The 21,573-nt window shown below is 35.7% G+C and overlaps 1 protein-coding gene across 2 annotated transcripts in view; it reads left to right on the top strand.

Moving 5' to 3' along the window:
• The window catches only part of SYDE2 (synapse defective Rho GTPase homolog 2), a 43,634-nt gene that overhangs the window by 5,985 nt on the left and 16,076 nt on the right, over positions 1 to 21,573 (top strand). For both annotated transcript variants that reach the window (XM_054566917.1, XM_054566918.1), the window contains exons 2-4: positions 4,865 to 5,560; positions 12,508 to 13,610; positions 20,013 to 20,139. In XM_054566917.1, coding sequence (XP_054422892.1) covers positions 4,865 to 5,560; positions 12,508 to 13,610; positions 20,013 to 20,139 — 1,926 coding nt within the window. The remainder of the gene's footprint in view (positions 1 to 4,864; positions 5,561 to 12,507; positions 13,611 to 20,012; positions 20,140 to 21,573) is intronic.

Below are 21,573 nucleotides of genomic sequence, written 5' to 3'. Positions count from 1 at the left end.
ATTATAACATAACATGTAGTTGTAAGAGAATAAAAACTTTGCACACTCATTTTTATATATATTATGTTTTATATTTTTTAACTTTTACTTTATATATGTGTATAAAATCTGAAGCTAAAGGTAAGTTTTAAATTTATGTCAATAAGGTTTAACATTAATTTTAGCATAAAAAGGGAATGAAGGGACGATTGTAAATAGCTCTCCATTGCTGTATAATGTACACTATACACATCCATTTAACTGTGATACAAATGAAGTGATTTAAATTATTTATAAGTAATTGCTCAAGTAAAATATATTGCCCTGAATATGTTGCTTATATTCAGGTTTTTTAAAATTATATTTTATTGATTATGCTGTTACAGTTGTCTCAATTTTTCCCTCTTTGCCCCTCTCACCCAGCACCCCCCTCTCCCTCAGGCAACCCCCACACCATTGTTCATGTCCATGGGTCATGCATATAAGTTCTTTGGCTACTCCATTTCCTACACTATACTTTACATTCCCATGGCTGTACTGTAACAACCTATTTGTACTTCTTAATCCCCTCACCTCCTCACCCATTCCCCTGCTTATATTCAGTTTTAATAACTGAATAAATTTGGCCTTTATCAGAAATTATAGTAATATACCTATTTATCTAAATTTAAGTTACATCATCACATATTTTGAAATATTCAGCAACAGCAATACAAACTTGATTTCAAGTTTTTGAAGTTTGTAGTTTCAAGAAAAATAATGTGTCTCATGGTGTAATTATTCCTTTTACTATTTATTACACATTCATTAAATGCTTATATCAATAGAAGTATTAAATTTGCTTAAATATGGGATAGTAGTAGCTTTATATTTTTCATTGTAATTCCTTGGAATGTAGTAGTACAAGTAGCAGTATGTTGATGGTGTATGCCAAAAAACTCCAATAGGACTCAAATATGTCAAACTATATAAAATTTTTGCATGTTTTTAGAAACATCTGAGAGAAAGTAAAGTAAGATGTGGCTCATAGCCATGGTGCGTAGTATAATTTTACAACTTGTACTCCAAATTTATAATATGTGTTAAAACTACATATAATATCCTATGAAGATCTGAAATACTATTAAATAATATGGGATTTGGGTTTACAGTAAATGTGAAGTAGATCTAGATTTCAGTGTGTTTGGCAAAAGGATGTAGTCACTAAAAACCCAAAAGCTCCAGTGATTCTTGTGTATGTGCTGATTTTCAGTTCTGAATTTTAAGTGTATGGGAGACAGAACCAAAGAAAGACCCTTGAATCCTCAGGGTTTTGTTAATTAAATTATACTAGATCAGTCAAAGATATTAAACATCTGTTACATGTTTGCATATTAGATCCTGGAAGATGGAGGTGAGTATCCCAGGTGTAGTACTACAGACTTTGAAATCAAAAAAGTTTATTTTGAGTGCTGCCTCTTCCGTTTTCCAACTAGGTGATCTTGGGCAAGTTACCTGACTTTTCTGAGTAGTACTATATAGTTTTCTTTTTCTTAAAAATTTTTTTTATTTTTTTTTTTACAACTATATAGTTTTCTAACATTATCTTATTTAATCCTTACCAGCAGCCACACCCTATGAGGTTAACTGTGTTGTTATTATCACCATGTTCAGAGAGAGTTGCCTACTTCTCTACTTTTACTGGGTAACATGGTGTCGGAAAGACTGGTAAGAGCATGGATTTTAGAGTTAGACAAGCTTAGATTTGCATTCAGAGCTAGCATCTTGACGGTATTTCTCACATTTTTTGAGGCTTATGAAAATAATTATACTTGTCTCATAGGATTATTGTGAGGGTTAAATGAGGTTAAGGGCTTTCTTATTGCTTTATCTCTTGGACCTAATACAAATAGGCACTCAATAAATGTGTTGAGAAAAATGTCTGGCATAGTAAGCATTCATGGGAGCTTTCTTCCTTTCTGATTGCTAGTCTCTCTTCATGCCTCTGGAACTAATTGAACTTTAAACCCATTTTGTTTAAGGTTTAAAAATATTTTATATGTTTATTGTTAATCTCTTTGGTTGGATAATGTTTATACCTTAAAAAAGACACATTTATATTTTTTATATATGTATTTTATTGATTGTGGTATTAATAGTTGTCCCATATTTTTTCCTCCATTTACTCCCCTCTGCCCTGCACCCCTCCTCCCACCAACATTCCCTGCCCCCCTCCCCCCTTAGTTCATGTCCATGGGTTGTACATAGAAGTTCTTTGGCTTCTCCATTTCCTATACTATTCTTAACCTCCTGCAGTCTATTTTGTACCTGCTATTTATGCTTCTTATTCCTTGTACCTTTTCCATTCTCCCACCACCACCTCCCCTCTGATAACCCTCCATGTGATCTCCATTTCTGTGATTCTGTTCCTGTTCTAGTTGTTTACTTAGTCTGTTTTTGTGTTTTTAGGTTCAGTTGTTGACAATTGTGAGTTTGTTGTCATTTTACTGTGCATAGTTTTTGATCTTCTTTATCTTAAATAAGTCTCTTTAACATTTCATTTAGTAAGGGCTTAGTGATGATGAACTCCTTTAACTTTACCTTTTCTGGGAAACGCTTTATCTGCCCTTCCATTTAAATGAAAGCTTTGCTGGATAGAGTAATCTTGGATGTACAGCCTTCCCTTTCATGACTTTGAATACTTCTTTCCAGCCCCTTCTTGCCTGCGAGGTTTCTTTTGAGAAATCAGCTGATAGTCTTATGGGAACTCCTTTGTAGGAAACTGTCTACTTTTCTCTTGCTGCTTTTAAGATTCTCTCATTATCTTTAATCTTGGGTCATGTCATTATGATGTACCTTGGTGTGTGCTTCCTTGGGTTCAACTTTTATGGGACTCTCTGAGCTTCCTGGATCTCCTGGAAGTCTATTTCCTTCGCTAGATTGGGGAGTTCTCCTTCATTGTTTTTTCAAATAAGTTTCAATTTCTTTCTCTTTCTATTCTCCTTCCGGCACCCCTATGACTTGGATGTTGGAACGTTTAAAGTTGTCCCAGGTGTTCCTAAGCCTCTCATTTTTTTGAATTCTTGTGTTTTCATTTTGTTTTGGTCAAATGTTTATTTGTTCTTTCTGCTCCAAATCGTTGATTTGAGTCCCAGTTTCCTTCCCTTTACTGTTGGTTCCCTGTATATTTTTCTTTCTTTCACTTTGTGTAGCCTTCATTTTTTCTTCCATTTTGCGACCATATTCAACCATTTCTGGGAGCATCCTGATTACCAATGTTTTTGTACTGTGCATCTGATAGGTCGGCTGTCTGCTCACTGCTTAGTTCTATTTTTGGAGCTTTGATCAGTTCTTTCATTTTGGCTGTATTTGTCTCCCAGTGCCTCTTATGTTGGAAGGGGCAGAGCCTTAGGTAATTGCCAGGGTGGGGCAACCCAGGTCGCTGTGTTGTGGTGCTGGAGTCTGAGAGGGGACAATGCTGCTTGCACCTCTCCACAGGCTTTCAGTCGCTTCCCTCGCTACCCACAAGCAAATGGGGCCCTTCTGGTGCTGATTCCCAGGTGGGTGGGTTTGTTTATGTTCTAGGACCCTGTAGGTATCTCCAAGGACTCTCCTGTGAGGCTAGGAGTTTTTCTTGCTGCCTCATCCCCCACAGATTTTTATAGCCAGAGATTTTGAGGCTTTCTTTTCCTGCACTGGAACCCTAGATTGCATGGCCTGTCTTGCTCCCCAGCTCTTCCTCCCGGTTTATCTGCATGCAAATGTGGGACCACCTGGTCCTCCAGCTGGGGCACTTCTTCTCTGCCCCTGCTGCCTGTGTCTCCATACCTCCTACCAGTCTGGATGAATGTTTCTTCTTTAACTCCTTGGTTGTTGGACTTCCATACAGTTGGATTTTATAGCAGTTATGGTTATTTCTTGTTTTTAAATTTGTTCTTTTGGTTGTGTGAGGAGGCAAAGTGTATCTACCTACACCTCCATCTTGGCTGACCACCACATTTACATTTTTAAAGGATTTTCTTAAGTTTGTGCCTGGCCAATAATAATGGCTGTGTTGTGTTTACTGTGTGATAGTATTTTTCTAATATGGGGCCTTCTTAAGGGATTTTTATTTTTGCCTTATATATTTAGAACTTAAACCCTGCATAAGATAACCATTATATGGTTAGGAAACAGATGTTGAAATTTTATTAATCAGTAAGGCATTTTGATAGTAATGTAAAGTTCACTTATTTTGAAAGATTTATTCAAAGTTAATCTTTGTAAAGGTAGGAATATTACTTACTTTTTCTAAAGACTTTTGGTCTTTATAGTGAGTTGAAAATTATTCAAATATTAATTAAAAGCATACTGTGTACAAAGCATTCTATATAAGCTTTTTTTAAAAAAATATTTTTTTAGTTTTAGAGAGAGGGGGAGGGAGGGAGAAAGAGAGGGAAAGAAATATCAATGTGTGGTTGCCTCTCGCACACCCCTACTGGGGACCTGGCCTGAAACCCAGGCATGTGTCCTGACTGGGAATCGAACCAGTGACCCTTTGGTTTGCAGCCTGGTGCTTGATCCATTGAGCCACACCAGCCAGAGTTATGTAAGCTTTTTTATAGAGTATGTTTTTCTTAGGGTAAGGCTTTGTTAGCCCTATCATGTTTATAAAGGCAATCTCATAGTTTGTTTATCCTTTTTCTTAGAATTTTATGATGCTTATATTTGCAGTCTTTCTAAATAATAGAAATAATTTTTAGGCAGAAAATCCAAAATTTTTCCTGTTAAGTTTTAGTTTCTGAATGTGATTAGTATTACTTTTCTATCTTTTTAGAAATAGTATTTGAATAATGGTCTCAAGAGACATCTTGTTCTTTATATACCAGGCATTATATTCTACCTTCTTCTTTTTTCTTTAAAACAGATTTATTTGAAAATGTTTATGGGTCTACAATGAAGAGAAGAGAACTTGATGATTTGAAGGGTAATAGTGAATTCAGAGGTCATAAGCCACTTAACAGCATCACTGTATCAAAGAAACGTAATTGGCTGTATCAGAGTACTCTCAGATCTTTTAATTTGGAAGAAGAAACTAAGAAATGCCAAGATATAAGCCATTTATCCATCTCACCTGCTTCTCTACCTAGACATCAGCTATCACAACCTTTCCTTAAATCATCTGAAGAATATTGTACATATGTGGTGTGTAATGCTACAGATTCTTCATTACCAAGAAACTGTTCTTTAGACTTTAATGAGGAAAATGATGCAGATGATGAAGGGGAAATATGGTACAATCCCATTCCTGAGGATGATGACTTTGGTATATCAAATGCTTTGAGTTTGGGTGGAGCAAGCTCTGCTGTTCTGAAGTTTCCTGCTGTCAGTTTGAGAGTATTATCCGGTAGTGACCTTCTGAAAGCAGAGCAGCATCCTGAAGACTTCTTTTGCTCTTCTGAACACACAGACAGTGTTCAGACCACACAGTCAAATGAAATGAATCCTGTAGATTCCATCCATTCCACAGAGTGTGTGCAGCAATACAAGCAAAGGCTTGGACACAAGACACAAGATGGTGTGATGGTGGACGACACTCCCATGTTGAAATCTTCTTTTGCAGGTAAAGATGATTATATATCTGCCATTCCTTTCTAATTCCATTTTTGAATTCTTTGGCAGTAGCCAAGACTAAATATAGATGTCTGTTGTGGCTGTGTACTTTTCCTTATGAAGTGAATGTATTTTCATGAAAATCAAAATCAAAATCATTTAAACATTTTTATATAAATGACGATTGATTATTTTTATCACACACTTGAGTTTGTTAGTGTGTTGATCTTTTGAGATAGTAATTAGTTTTCTCTTAGTTGCAAGAATGGCATGATGGGAAGTAGAAGAGAAAGATTTGTTTAAAGGAAATAATTGAAATTTGATACATATTGGATTGAACCATATGAAATTTCTGATATTTAACCATTTTTGATTTGCAAGAAAACAGTGTTTTATATTGCTTAACCTTATTGGTTTTATTCTTCCTTGATTGCTTTCAATTTTTAAAAAACAGTTTATTTTCATATTTCTAGAGAGAGGGGACAGGAGGGAAAAAGAGGAGGAGAGAAGCAGCATTGATCAGTTGCACACAGGCATGTGCCCTAACCAGGAATAGAACTGGTAACCCTTGGGTTTGCAGTCCAGCACCCAATCCACTGAGTTATACCAGCCAATGCTGTCTTTGATTTTCTGATGTGCTTCTTTTCAAATTTAGTTACAGATACACCACCCAGGAGGAAACAGAGCATGAGGCATGTTTAGTTGCAAATATCAAATATTGATAAGAATTCAATTCTTTTTTACTTCATCATTTTAATTTATAAAATTTCATTTGGTACAGAATATTTAAAGATGTGGGGTGTAGTGATGCGGTCAGTACCAAGTCCATATCCTTTGGGTTTTATTACTTATTTAAATGGGGGCAGCCTACTTCCAACCATCAGTGTCTGCATCTCTGCTTGAGGCTCTTTTCAAAGTGTTAGAGAGTCCCTGCAGGGCAGCCTGGGGAGCCTGCAGCAGCGACGACAGGAGTTGGAGTAGGACCACCCCAGTTCATCCTTCCTTGGGTGGGATAATGCTACATGTTTCCCAGGGTTTTCTCATGAGGTTAAGCTCCAGTTGTCATAGTGGGGACAGGCTTCATAATTCACCTTGAACTTTCCCGTGATTTTTCTCACTTCCTTGCTGATGTTTCAGTACTTTACAAGTAAACTACTTGCATTTGAGTCCTTTTCTTGGGGATATGAGGAGGTGGAGTAAATGTTATATTGTTAAGAGAAAAATCAAGTTACAAAACAGTGTGTACTGTCTGATGCCAATTTTACAAGAAATGTGAAAAGCTATGCTGGAAATGCTAATGGTCCCCCTCCCTCCGTGTTGGGGCTGAAGGTAATTAAAAATTTTTGTGTGTGCATTTCTAATTGTAGATTGATTTTCCAGAGTAAGTTTGTGTTTCTTTTGTAATTTGGATGGAGAAAAGAATAAATACTGAACAAACTAATAGTTTGGAATGCAGGTTGTGATCAAGATGGAGTGATGGGGAAAGCTTACAGATGTGTGGCAAATAGTGATGGGTATGGAATGGCGCAGAAAAGGCAAGAAGGCATAAGGATAAAAGCAAAGTTAGAAAGCCAGTGTCTATGAAGTGTTACACTCTTTAAGTTACTGACTTTAAACTTTATTTTTTTTTCCTGTTCATGGCAAATCTATAACCTGGAAAAGCTGACAGACATTTAAAAAAAAATATGGTGGCACTGTCCTTTTTTCTCAGTGTCTTTCTTCCCTTTAACAGAGTGATTTTCAACCAGTGTGTCGTAAGAATTTTTAAAACATGCAATATCTGACTATTTAGTCAGGGGCACTGACCTCTTTTCCCTTAGGTTGCCAATTAAAAAAATGACAACAGCAAACACAACAGTAGCTGTCCAGTGTGAATGAATCAAAATGATACCTATTTTTTTGTCAGATTGGCAAAAAATATATTTTTTTGGTGTGCTGCAGAATTTTAGTAATAGTTTATGTATACCATAAATGAAAAAGGTTTAAAATCTCTGCTGTAGCATATTATAATATAATAAACACATTTCAAAATTGACCAAAGGAAATATTTAGTTTTATTTATATGCTATGTTTTTTTGTTTTAGTTTAATCAGAAGGTTATATATAAAGTGACCTGTTTTCTTTAGCAATATTGCCAGAAAGCTGTTGAGAAATAGGCAAAGAGAATGGTTGAATTTCAAAATTAATTTTGAACCCTGGCTGGGTAGCCCAGGGCGTTAGAGCAGGTTTGATCACTGGTCAGGGCACAAACAAGAATCAACCAACGAATGCATAAATAAGTGGAACAACAAATAAATGTTTCTCTCTCTTTTTCTCTTCTCCCTTCTCTTTCTAAAATAAAATCAATAAATAAAATTTTTTTAAAAATAATAAAAGTGTTAAAAAACCAAATTTTGATCAAGGAATAGGAAGGCTGAAGCATTTGAATATGAATGACAATTTTTAAATTATCCTACCCCAGTTATGACTTGTTTTGTTACTTATTAACTTCTAGATGTATATGTGTCTTTCATACAGTTGCAATCATAGTAGACTGTTTTTGATTTTTGTTATTTTTGTGTTATATCTTCATCTTGTGTATGTTTAATGTCATTGTTTCCCAATTATTATAATGTTTAATTGTAATGTGCCCTAATCTGTGTGATTGGTTCCCTGATGAATGTTAATAGATTGTTTTCATTACTGTTGCAGTGATTTTTGTCACGATCTTTTTCGCTTTACTACGATTGATTACTAATATTATTACTTTTTTTATTAATCCTCACCTGAGGATATGTTTATTGCTTTTAGAGAGAGAGGAGTGGTGGGGGAGAGAAAAAAAGGGGGAGAGGAAGAGAGAAGGAGACAGACAGATAGATATCAGTGTGAGAGAGAAATATGGATTTGCTGCCTCCTGTACACAACCCCGACAAGGGATGGTACTCAAAACCTAGATATGTGCCCAGACTGGGGACTACCTTTTGGTGTATGGATGATGCTCCAACTGAACCACCTGGCCAGGGCTCATTACTGGTTCTTTATTGCTGGTAACTACTCTAGGTAATTCCTATATTGTATTTCCTAAAAAGTTTGCCAGTTTATAGGCAACTAACAATTGGTTGGTTGATTTTATTTATTCAGTAAACACTGAGTTTCTGCTTTGTACCAGTTACTGTTCTTGCTGCTGAAGGAGTGTGCCAGTTTCACTTAATTCTAGCCTGGTTCAAAAATTTATATTTAAATATTTTCATTTTGTATTTTTCCCTTTATTGCTGGTCTATGATTGATGAGCATAACTGTGGTTTAGTTTTAAGTGATTGTTAAATTTGGTAATATTTCCATTCTTGGATTTTATAAAAACAAGCATTTTTGTTTTAATAAATTCAATATTATCCCCAGTAGAAATTGGTAACATGGATAGTATTTTATTTTAGTTAAGGACTTCAGTAGGAAATGGTTAATGCACAATTAAATATCTATACAGTAAAAAAAAGTAAGAATGTTAGATTAACTCCTTTACAACTTAATAACACATAGAGCATTTTAATATACTGGGTAGCTTTTTTATGCTGTGACAAAATAGATAGATTATAGACTAAAGCAGGACTCTAATTAGTATAGAATATTTTAGAACAGTAAACCAGTAGAACCCGACTACAATTTGCAGTACAAGGGAATGCTTTGTCTGGGTTATCAAACACTTCATTTCTTATTAGTTGTTTACAAGAAAAGCCTAGCAGGCATAGTTAAAATAGTCCTTTCTCTATAAAGAAACCACTTCTTTGTCATTAGGACACATAAAGAGGGGTGGAGGGAGAATGTTATATTAATACTTTAAAGGAAGGTCATTTAATCTATTGAGTCTTTAAAAGGTTATTTATTTATTTATTTCCAGAGAGAGGGGAAGGGAGGGAGAAAGGGAGAGAAACATCGATGTGTGAGAGAAACATCGATTGGCTGCCTCTCGTGTGCCCCCAACTGGACTGGCCTGCAGCCCAGACATGTACCCTGACCGGGAATTGAACTGGTGACCTTTTGGTTTACAGGACAACGCCCAGTCCTCTGAGCTACATCAGTCAGGGTATTGATTTTTAAAATGAATAAATACTTTTTTCCTCATTTCTAATATTACACAGAGTAGTTGTTGATATTAGGGTTATTAGGGATTTTTATAAGGAATACTAAGATCAAGTGTGAAAAGTTAATTTAAATTTTACATAATTGGGATAACAGTTGTTTCTTTAATGAACAGTTAAAGTTTATGTAATATGTTTTAGAAGATATTTTCATTTTGCTTTATTTGAAAAACTTACTAGAACAATGTTCAAATTTTAAAATAAAATAGATTATTCTATACGTTGTTCTTTTAACTGGGGGATTAAAAGAGTAAGGTTAAATAGAGTACTTTTAATAGTTGAGAAAAGTCTTTAAGAATCAATTTGAAATATGTAGGGTAGGGCAAAAGTAGTTTTACAGTTGCTTATATGGAAAATAATACAATAATTAATAATACAAGAAAATTCTGTGTTTTGCGTACTTACAACTGTAAACTTACTTTTGCCCCACCTTGTATATAGACAGAAAAATAGAAGGATGAGGAAGCTAAAAGTGTAGAATTGAAGTGCACAGGCTCTGAAGGCCTATGGCTAGGTTCTAGGCCTATGGCTGTTGAATTCTGGCTCTGCCACTTAACAGCTATGTTATCTCATATTATCTGTGCATGAGGTTTCTTATCTGGAGAAAGCAGTGCTAGTGGTATTTTAACTCATAGTGCTATTATGAGATTGGAATGAGGGTCTACGTATACCAAGTATTAAGTTAATTTTTCGTGTTCTGTCTAGCTGAATAAATGTTGGCTGATGTTATTATTTTAATAATAATTAAATATTCATAATGTCATATTAAACTACTTTTAATATTTTCACCACAATATTTACACTGGTTAATCACTTACTAGTACAGTTTAGGCTGTTACTTATTTTACTTGTTCTTTTTTGTATTAAATATCTTTAAAACTTTTATTGTAAACCTGGATAATTTTGACATTCAAAAAAAAGTAAAGCTATTTTTGTGTGGAAAAAAATTGAAAAAAATTTCAATGTTTTACTCTTTATGAAAACTGAAAATTATAAGAAAACTTGTTTATATTTCTGTGTTGTCCATTTAATATATTGAAATTTTGAGGAAAGGCCTTGATTTAGCTTTTGAAGTTCTAGGGTATTGTATAAAAATAATGAAAAAAGAAAATGGCTTTACAGTTTTGAAAATTATTCAGTTAGATTTGATACTCAAAAGTTATTTAGTTTTGTTATTTTTTACATTTTATTTTTACTTTTGATTTTAGAGATAGGGAAAGAGAGGGAGAGAAACATTTATGTGAGAGAAAAACAGATTGGCTGCCTTCCATATGCACCCCAAATGGGGACTGAACCTGCAACCCAGCCATGTACCCTGTCTGGGAACTGAACCGGTGACCTTTCGTGTGGCAGAATGTTGCCCAACTAACTGAGTCCCAGTGGCTGGGGCGTTCAGTTGTTCTGGATTGACTAGAGTTCATTCTATATTTGCTGATATGTTCTAAAAGAATTTTAGCACAGGAGGGACTGACTCTTAGATGTCAAAACTATAAACTTGTTTGGTTCTTAACTTTAACTTCTTTTTTAACTAGCACTGCTATGTGAGAAATTTTATTTTATCATTTTAAGAGGAGATTATTTTTATTATAAATTGATTTCTTAAAACAAAAAAGAGGATTCACTATATGGCTCCCTGATACATTTTCTGTATTACCACATACACATTTACGTGTATGTATTTTCTTTTTAAAAAAATTGTATTGAATTTATTGGAGTGACATTGGTTAATAAAATCATATAGGTTTCAGGTATACAGTTCTATAATACGTCATCTGTGTATTGTATTGTGTGTTCATCAACCAAAGTCATGTCTCCTTTTGTCACCATTTATCTGCCTTTTTCCCTCTTCTACCTCCCCCAACCCACTTTCCCTCTAGTAATCCCAATACTGTTGTCTGTGTTTATGGGTTGTTTTTTTTGTTTTGTTTTGTTTTGTTTTTTTGCTTAATCCCTTTATGTTTTCACCCAGCTCCGCAACTGCCCTCCTCTCTGACAGCTGTCAGTCTGTTTTCTGTATCTATGAACCTCTTTCTGTTTTGTTTGTTTATTTTGTTCATGAGTGAAATCATATAGTATTTGTCTTTCTCCAACTGGCTTATTTCACTTAGCATAATACTCTCGAGGTCCATCCATGCTGTTGCAAAAGGTAAGATTTCCTTCTTTTTTACAGCTGAGTAGTATTCCATTGTGTAAATGTACTGCAGCTTTTTTATCCACTCATCTACTGATGGGCACTTGGGCTGCTTTCAGATCTTCATTATTGTAAATAACACTGCAGTGAACACAGGGGTGCATACATTCTTTCGAATCAGTGTTTTGGGCTTCTTGGGATATAGTCCCAGAAGTGGAATCACTTGGTAAAATTTACTTTTTAGAGGGTTATAAATACAGAGGAAACATTTTTACATTAGAGTAGCATTTCTAAATAAACATTAAAACAGGAAACATGTTAAATGTTTACTATATTAAAATATGAAGTGTTCCTAGTGTCCTCTTATATACACTATAGATATAAAATAACATACTCACTGAAGTATACTTGGAAAAGTATACTTCAAAGTATACTTTTGAGATGGAAAAGATCTCAAAGGAACCTATATTACCCTCCTCCAAACCTTCAGAATAGAATAGCATAGGGAGAGGGAGATGCTTCTTTCCCCTGGAAGGCATTCGAACATCCTTGTTATTCTGCTTGAACAGGGTAATGAAGATTCACTTCAACTTATCATTGCAATGAGACAAGGGAAGAATTTCTGTTCATGTGAGAGGTTGTTAAGTTGGTGGTTTATAAAGTAGGAATCAAAATATATCACCTTATAAAACCTTTTTTCTGTTTTTAAAGGTCCTGGGATCCTAGCTGCTACAAATAAGCCTGAATTGGGAGTTATAGAACCATCTTCTCCAGGCCCTAGCCCTGTGAAAAAGGGCAGTTCAATTAATTGGTCTTTCCCGGATAAAATAAAATCTCCACGAACTGTGAGGAAACTTTCCATGAAAATGAAAAGGTTGCCAGAACTTAGCCGGAAACTGAGTGTTAAAGGAAACTTGAATTATATAAACAGTCCAGATAATACTCCTTCCTTGCCTAAATGTAACTGTCAAGAAATTCATCATACAGTTATTCTGCCTTCTGGGAACACAACCACAGCTGCTAAGAGGAATGTTATAAGTCGGTACCATCTTGATACCAGTGTATCTTCTCAGCACAGCTACCAGAAGAAAACCTCTGTGAGTTCTAAATATTCCTGCAAAGGTGGTTATCTCAGTGATGGAGATTCACCTGAACTTTTAACTAAATCTAGCAAACTTGGATCTGAAAACAAATTTGGAAAGGGAAAAGAAACAATCCCAAATAGCTGTAGCAAGAATGAAATTGATATTGATGCTTTTAGACATTACAGCTTTTCTGATCAACCTAAGTGTTCACAGTACATATCTGGGCTCATGAGTGTGCATTTCTATGGTGCTGAGGATTTAAAACCACCTCGGATAGATTCAAAAGATGTCTTTTGTGCAATTCAGGTAGATTCAGTAAACAAAGCAAGAACTGCTTTGCTTACATGTCGGACGACATTTTTAGACATGGATCACACTTTCAACATAGAAATTGAAAATGCTCAGCATTTGAAATTAGTAGTATTCAGTTGGGAACCCACTCCAAGAAAAAATCGAGTGTGTTGTCATGGAACTGTTGTTCTCCCCACCTTATTCAGAGTAACAAAGACACATCAGTTGGCTGTCAAACTTGAACCTAGAGGTCTTATTTATGTGAAAGTGACTCTTTTGGAACAGTGGGAGAATTCTCTTCATGGACTAGATATAAATCGAGAACCAGTAGTGTTCGGTGTCGATATCCGAAAAGTGGTAGAGAAAGAAAATACAGGATTGATGGTGCCACTCCTGATACAGAAATGTATTACGGAAATTGTAAAGAGAGGATGTCAGGTATTATTTTACTCTGTTTCTTGACTATCCCCTTATGTCTATATCTATCCTAATGAATTGGGTAATTAATTAAATTTATTTATGGTAATTTGGGGGGAGGGAATTAAAGGTAAAAAAATCTAATTTAGACATTTTTCTTTTCTATTCATTATTTTTATTGCATTACTGTTTAGGGTGTAATTCATACCTTAACCTATGTGTTAATGATTGAGAACATGCTCGATGGTTCTACATTTTATGTTGTAACGCAGAGCTGGTGGGCCTACATCTAGGGACCAAGATTGCTTTACAGTGGCATTCCTAGGAGAAGCCAGAGCTGCTAACATAGGCAAATAATTACTTAATTTAAGTAATGTTTTTCCATGGTTTGATTCGAACAATGAATATATTTTAGCTCTGCTTCAGTCCTAAAATTAATTTCCTGCCTTTATTCCTTATTCTCCCTCAGTCCCACTCTTTGGAAAGCATAAGCTTATCTGTTTCATAACTTTGGGATAGCATGGAGGATGAAGAGCGGTCCTACTAATAAAAACACATCTTATTCTCTTTTGCTTTTAAATAAGAAAGTAAAAGCAGCCCATTAAAAGAAACAAAAAGCCCAGTGCTATTTGTAACAAGATATGTAAATGTTAACCAATTAGTTGAACTTATTTTAATTTATTTGTATTAATACATGCAGACTATGACAATGATAAACAACATATCACTGAGGATATTATTCTGAGGTATAAGTAATTGTTTATACTCATTTTTGCAACACAAATTAAGCCTAAAAATCATTATGTTCTGAGGTATTTCTACTTTAGTGCTATCAGAATTCTTAATATTGATTAAAAATGTCAAGAGTATATATCACAAAATCTGAAATATGGTTTATTTATATATAGAAAGGAATTTAAAATAATTTATTATGAATTTATGGAAAATATAGATAAAGGGTAAGTTAGTGGAGTTTTGTATTAAGGTGCAGGAAACCTGGATTCTGGTTTCTTCTTCATTAATAGCTGTGTGATATTGGGCAAGTCATTTAATCTTTGTGTGTCTTATTTGCTTATATCTACAAAAATAGATTCAGTAGCTTCCTGAAGATGAAAGGTAGAACATTTGAACTTTTGAAACCTCTTCTCAGATATATGATACATCAAGTTGAGTTTATATTGTCTGTATAGGAATGAGGCCTTTGATTTCTAATCCAATGTTTTTTCTTAAGGTTCTCAATTTTCCATCCACTTTTTTTTTTTTTTTTTTCAGGTAGCATATAAAGAGGTCAGAGAGATTAGGCAGACTTTAAAGCTAATTATTAAACAGAAACTTTTACAGTTGAGTATTAAAGTAAGTAACTCAAATAGCACTGTATTTTTACAGTCTATATTCTAAAATATTTTATAAAGAACGGGTATATAAGACTGTTGTAACTTATTTTAAATGCCAAGAAAGCATTTTTAGCAATGTCTTTTATTTCTATACTTAGAATTTAGAAAGATTGATTTTAATAAAGTCTTACTTTAAGTGAACTAAAAAATAAGTGTTACAGTTGTACATTTGGAACTGTATTTTTTAAAAACTTTTTTGTCTCTTTTGCTTTTTCACACTCCCCTCCAGAAAGAGGCATATTCTGTGAATTTTACAGATGAGTAGACTGTTTAAATTTTGTTGGCCTTTTTAGCCAGTATTTATTCTTGTTGTTTTCCACCATGAAAAGCAGGTATTCATAGTCATGCGTAAACAGTCTATGACATCTTACAAATTCTTTGAAGACTGTCACCCATGTCTTGCTTCCAATGGAATAATTTACTATAGAAATAATACTCATGGTCCATCCCGTACAGATGGTATCAAGCATGTACTTTAAGTATTTGATTTACAAAGTTAACCTCTGAAGTTCGGGATGTATTCTGAAATATCCTTTCCTTCAAATATCTATATTAGATTTTTTTCCCTTTATTCTCCTTTTAAAAATATGATTATAATTTCAGCTTCTGTGATAACATGTTCCATTTATTTATTACTATTAAAGTATTACTTTCTTGACTTCCAGTAAGATGGTGACAGATAAAAATGGCTTATCTCCTTGCACAACCACATCAGTTACAACTAAAATATAGAATAGCCTTCACTCAGAGCTGTCAGAAATCAAAGTGAATGGAAGTCTGACAATTGTGGAATTAAAGAGACCACACCCATCCAGACTGGTAGGAGGAGCAGAAATGCGGAATGGGCTGGTCCCACATCCATGTGTAGTTCATAAAAACTTGGGAGGGATATCTCGGGAGTGAGGAATCCAGCCCCACACCAGGCTCCCCACCTGAGGGTTCCAGTGCCAGGAGGAAAAGTCCCCATAACTTCTGGCTGCAAAAATCAGCAGGGATTGAGTGGGTGGAAGAAACTTCTGGAGACCCAAGCAGTTCCATTTAAGGAACCCACACATGGACATACTCCCATTTACTCCCTCTGAGCTCCAGCACCGGGGTAGCAGCTTGAAAGGTACCAGTGTCATACAGGGAGGAACTGAAGTTACAGTTTCCTTGCAGACAGAAATTTGGGCAGAGGCTATTGTTTCTTTTCTGCACCCTCTGTACCCACCAAACTTATGGGACCACCCAAGCTGTTAACTGTGACTTTTCCATATGAATGGCTGGTCTTGGCTCATGCTTCACAACTTTCTAAATCCTATCAAAGAAGCAACAGCTGTCCTTCGTGAGTTCCCAGCCCTTGCACCTCCTGCTAAGTGGTCCCAGGCCCAGCACTCGCAGTAGCCAGCCTAGATTCACCTCTTGGCTTCACCTGGGAATGTCCAAGCACAGCACGGGTAGAAGCCATCTCAGACTGCTTTATAGCTCAGGCAGGGTGGCTCCAGGCAAAACACAGGTGGGGACTGACCTTGGCCTGCACCACCTGGAAACCCCACAGCCTGCGTACCCTGTGGACAGCTAGAGACCACGTTGGAGTGCCACTACCCTGCTCCTGCACAGCTGATCCTCCACAAAGGGCAGAGATTGGTAGTCAGTGGTCACACCTAATCCTTGCAGCTGACTGGCCTAGGTAAATCCCACTGACCTGCCAACAGCAATCAAGGCTCAACTACAAGAGGAGGGTGTACTCAGTCCACACAAAGGGTGCACCTTGAGTACTTAGCTTGGGTGATAGGGGAGTCTGTGCCATTGGACCCTACAGGACGCCTACTACATTAGGTCACGCTACCAAGATGGGGTCATGGCAGCTCTACCTAACACATAGAAACAAACACAGGGAGGCTGCCAAAATGAGGAGACAAAGAAGCATGGCCCAAATGGAGGAACAGATCAAAACTAGAAAAAGAGCTAAACGAAATGGAGATAAGCAATCTACCAGATGCAGAGTTCAAAACACTGGTGATATGCTCAAGGAACTTAGTGAGGACCACAAAGCATAAAAAAGATCCAGTCAGAAACAAAAGATACACTCATTAAAATAAAGAACAACTTACAGGGAAACAATAGTAGAAGCCAAGAATCAAATCAATGATTTGGAACATAAGGAAGCAAAAAACAACCAATCAGAGCAACAGGAAAAAAGATTCCCAAAAAACAAGGATAGCATAAGCAACCTCTGGGACAATTTCAAGCATTCCAAAATTCACATCATAGAGGTGCCATAAGGGGAAGAGAAAGAGCAAGAAATTGGTAATCTATTTGAAAAAATAGTGAAAGGAAACTTCCCTAATTTGGTAAAGGGTATAGACATGCAAGTTCAGGAAGCAGGGAGTCCCAAATAAGATAGATGCAAAGAGGCCCATTACAAGACACATCATAATTAAAATGCCAAAGGTTAAAGAGAGAATCTTAAAAGCAGCAAGAGAAAAGAAGTTAGTTACCTACAGGGGAGTTCCCATAAGACTGTTAGCTGATTTCTCAAGAGAAACTTTGCAGGGTGGAGGGGACTGGCAAGACATACTCAAACTCATGAAGAGCGGAGACCTACAGCCAAGATGCTCTACCCAGCAAAGCTATCATTTAGAATCAAAGGACAGATAAAGCACTTCCCAGACAAGAGAAAACTGAAGGAGTTCATCATCGCCAAACCATTTTTATATGACATTTTACAGGGACCTAAGAAAAATAAGATCATAACTATGAACAGTAAAATGGCAATAAATACATATCTATCAACAATTGAATCTAGAAGACAAACTAAGCAAGCAAGAAAAGAGACAAAATCATGGATATGGAGAGTGTTTTGATGGTTTCCAGATGAGAGGGGATGTGTGGGAATGGGTGAAGAAGTGAGAGGATTAAGAAGTACAGATAGGTAGTCACAGAATAGCCATGGGGATATAAAGTGTAGGAAAATATAGGAAATGGAGTAGCCAAAGAACCTATATACATGATCCATGGACACGGACAATGGTGTGGGGACTGCTTAAGGGAGTGGGGAGGTGCTGGGTGGAGGGGACCAGAGGGGGAAAAATTGGGACAGCTGTAATAGCATAATCAATAAAATATAATTTAAAAAAAACAAAAAAATGCTGTCAATACCTGCCCCAAAAGAAAAAGAATAAAGAAGTATTACTTTGTTTAATTTGATCTAGGTTCATCTCTTACTCAAATTAAGGTGATACATCCGTGTGGAATTTTGTGGTACTTATTGTGTCAACACAGGGAGGTCTCTATTCAAATTAGTTTCTTCTAAAATAATGGTATTTTCTTTGATTCTGTTTAATATTTTAGTTTTATTTTCTGGACCATCTACAGTTCTACCTTGTCTTTCTTGCAAATATGTGACCAACATAGGACATGCTATTCTCGGTGTGAATGCACTGAATGTGAACAAGAGTAGGAGATCTGAGTTTTCCTCCTAGTTCATTACTTGGTTTCCCATATTATATTGATCCTTTCGAATATAACAGCACGTTGCATTACCTTCTCCTAGAAATAATTGTAGGTTTTTTACTATCTTTCAGTTAATACTTAATAGCTTATCACCTCAGATATTTTGGATAATGTTTCTCTGTATCTCTTATTGACACTTCCCTATATTGTGACCCATCTTCTGCAGTGTATTCTATCACTTATTTAATTACTCAGAAGAGGCTAGTGCCATAAGGAAATCTGGAAATTTCATTTGTGTACTCCTTCCTCTAGATCATTTATAACTTTTTAAAGTGATTTCTAGTTCAAATTCTATCAGTTATTTTTACTTTATTTCTCTCTTGACATAATTTCTATATCCATAACTTTCTTCAATTCAAGGTGATTAAACTTGCTAAATAGTCTTTAATGTGGCAGGATAGGTGCCAACCCTTATTTTCCTTATTTTTCTTGAAGGTTTATTCTTTTAAAAAACTTTGATTGCTTAATCAGGCATGCTTTCTCTATACAGATATCATGCTGATAGTTTTTCTCAGTAAATGTATGGTGGTCTTCTTAAGACAGTATTTTAGAACCTGTGTGCATTAATGGTGTTTAAAGAACAAACCCTTTTAATATAAGTTGAGGGGAGGATGGGTAGTATCTGTGCATCTTACATACACTTTGAACTGGAGGTCTTAATATTACTTCTAATGTATTATTTTAATTGAATTTCCTCCATCACTTCATAATCAATTAATTTGATAAGTTCAAAAAATATTCTAGTCCTGGCTGGTATAGTTCAATGGATTGAGTACTGGCCTGCGAACCGAAATGCCACTGGTTTGAGTCCCAGTCAGGGCATGTGCCTGCATTGCAGGCCAGCTCCCCAGTTGGGAGCCTGCAAGAGGCAACCTAATGATGTATCTCTCGCATATTGATATTTGCTCCTTCTCTTTCTCCCTCCTTTCCTCTCTCTAAAAGTAAGTACATAAATAAAATCTTTTTTAAAAATCCTAGGTTTGTTTTATTTCTTCCCGAGAATCTTTTCCTGAAAAGATAATTTTACACATGGTATATTGGAACCTTATTTCAACTATATACTTTTTTAAATGGATAAATAAAGTGAATTATAAAGAGATTAAATAACTTGCCCAAGTTCACCAAAGAAGGGGTGATAGAATGAGGCTTTATGAATTCAAAACCCTTGTTTAACCACTGTGCTGTATTATTTCAGTCTAGAGCAAAAGATGTCAAAGGGCACTGTCTTGGCATGGAGATATTGGTTGAGCATATAAAACTAAAGGGAATGGATTGTATTTTTGCCTAAGATAAGGTAGACAGCACTACAGAAATCACAGTATAGTATTTCAATTTAAATGAAAGAATAGAATGTTTTTATTAAAACTAATCAATATGGTGTATGGTGAAATTTCAAAAGCTCTATCTGAGGTATTTTTAATTAAGTGGCATTAGAACATACTTGATTTCCAAGCTCATGTGATTTATACATACTGTACTATCATAATTTCTCTTTGTCAGATTTACCACAATATGGCCATACTTTTATTTCTAGGTAGTCGGCCTGTACCGATTATGTGGTTCGGCAGCAGTCAAGAAAGAACTCCGAGAGGCTTTTGAGAGAGATAGCAAAGCTGTTGTTCTCTGTGAAAACCAGTACCCAGATGTAAATGTGATAACAGGTAATAAATAGGTTTTATTTATGTACACATTTTGGAAAGACTACATCTGCAGGAAAGAGAATTGAAATACTATTTTTTAGCCTAAGTTTAATTTGGTTTTATTCTGAAGTATTAACCTATTCTGGGAAAATTAGGGACCACTTCCTGGAGGAGATGACACCTCAGATAAGTTTTAAAAGGCGAGCTGGACTTAGACAGGCAAAGGTTGAGGGAGGGCATTTTATTAGCAAAACCTTGGAGTTGGGAAATTACATAACTTGCAGCACTTGCTAAAGAGGAAAGCCCCAGGCTGGTCAGTGGTGAAAGATGGCTGCGATGCTCTCTCACACTGGAACCCAGAACTGGCATTGAGGATCATTTGGAAATAGCAGAGTTAGGACCTGGTTATTTCCCTTCCTTTCCCCCTTCCCTTCTCTCCCTAACTTCCTTTTCCCCCCCTATCTTCTCTCCTCTCTCCCCTCTTTACCATTCCTCCCTTCGTTCTTTCTTCCTTCTAAGTTAGTTGGATGAGATTTTCCATGTAGTGGGTTTTGTAATAGCTCTTCCACATCAGAGACATACAGGTAGCTAGGAGAGCTGAAACAAAGGTAAGGATAATGGTGATCACCAGTTCTTTGAGGTGAATATGTATAATTCCATAATGAATCCTTTTTTTTTTTTTTTTGGTTATTCTTGTATATTTAGAGAAAAACTTTTAAAAAATTGCTTGTGTTACAGTGCTAAAGGCTAAAATCTGAAAGATTATTTTTTATTCCAAATCAGAACAGGCATTTTAAACCTAACATTATATATTTCTGAGGTGTTAGCATGATAGTGGTAATAGAAATTAAAATGAGAATCCCAAAGGAGAAGGGAAGTCTGCTCATAGGAATGACCAGAATTTACTTAATCACCCTTCCCTACCTGGATATTATTTACTTACTAAGTTTTATTAACATTTATTATATACCAGGCATTCTAGGCACCAGGGACATATGAACAAGATGAACAGTGTTTCATTGTGGGGGGTGGTAATCAGTAATCAAACCAATGAATAATAAGATATAGTAACTTATTGATGATAGTAGGACAACAGGCATGATGTTGATTGGCGGTTGTAGTCAGTTTGGTGACTCCTGTACTAAGGTGGTCAGAGAAGAAACTCTTTAAGATGTGCATTTCAAGCTGTAATCTATCTATATGGTGTGGAGTTAGCCATTGGAAGATTGAGGGCCAAAGTTCTCAGAAGAGAAAACAGGGTGATATTTGTGACTGACGATAAAACAGAAGTACTACAAACCAGCCTGCCTCTTTGTCTCTGAGAGGAAGAAGTAGTTTCAGGATTAGAATGATTAAAATGATTTCATAGATATAATTTATGCATATAAGTTATATATATATTTTAGTATGATATTTGTATCCTGCCATGGGATGAGTAGAATTTTCCTGTGTAGT

The sequence above is a fragment of the Pteronotus mesoamericanus genome, unplaced genomic scaffold, assembly GCF_021234165.1.
Source record: "Pteronotus mesoamericanus isolate MK-2021 breed Mesoamerican mustached bat unplaced genomic scaffold, CSHL_Meso_final contig_181, whole genome shotgun sequence".
NCBI lineage: Eukaryota > Metazoa > Chordata > Mammalia > Chiroptera > Mormoopidae > Pteronotus > Pteronotus mesoamericanus.
This window is presented reverse-complemented; position numbering and strand designations above follow the sequence as displayed.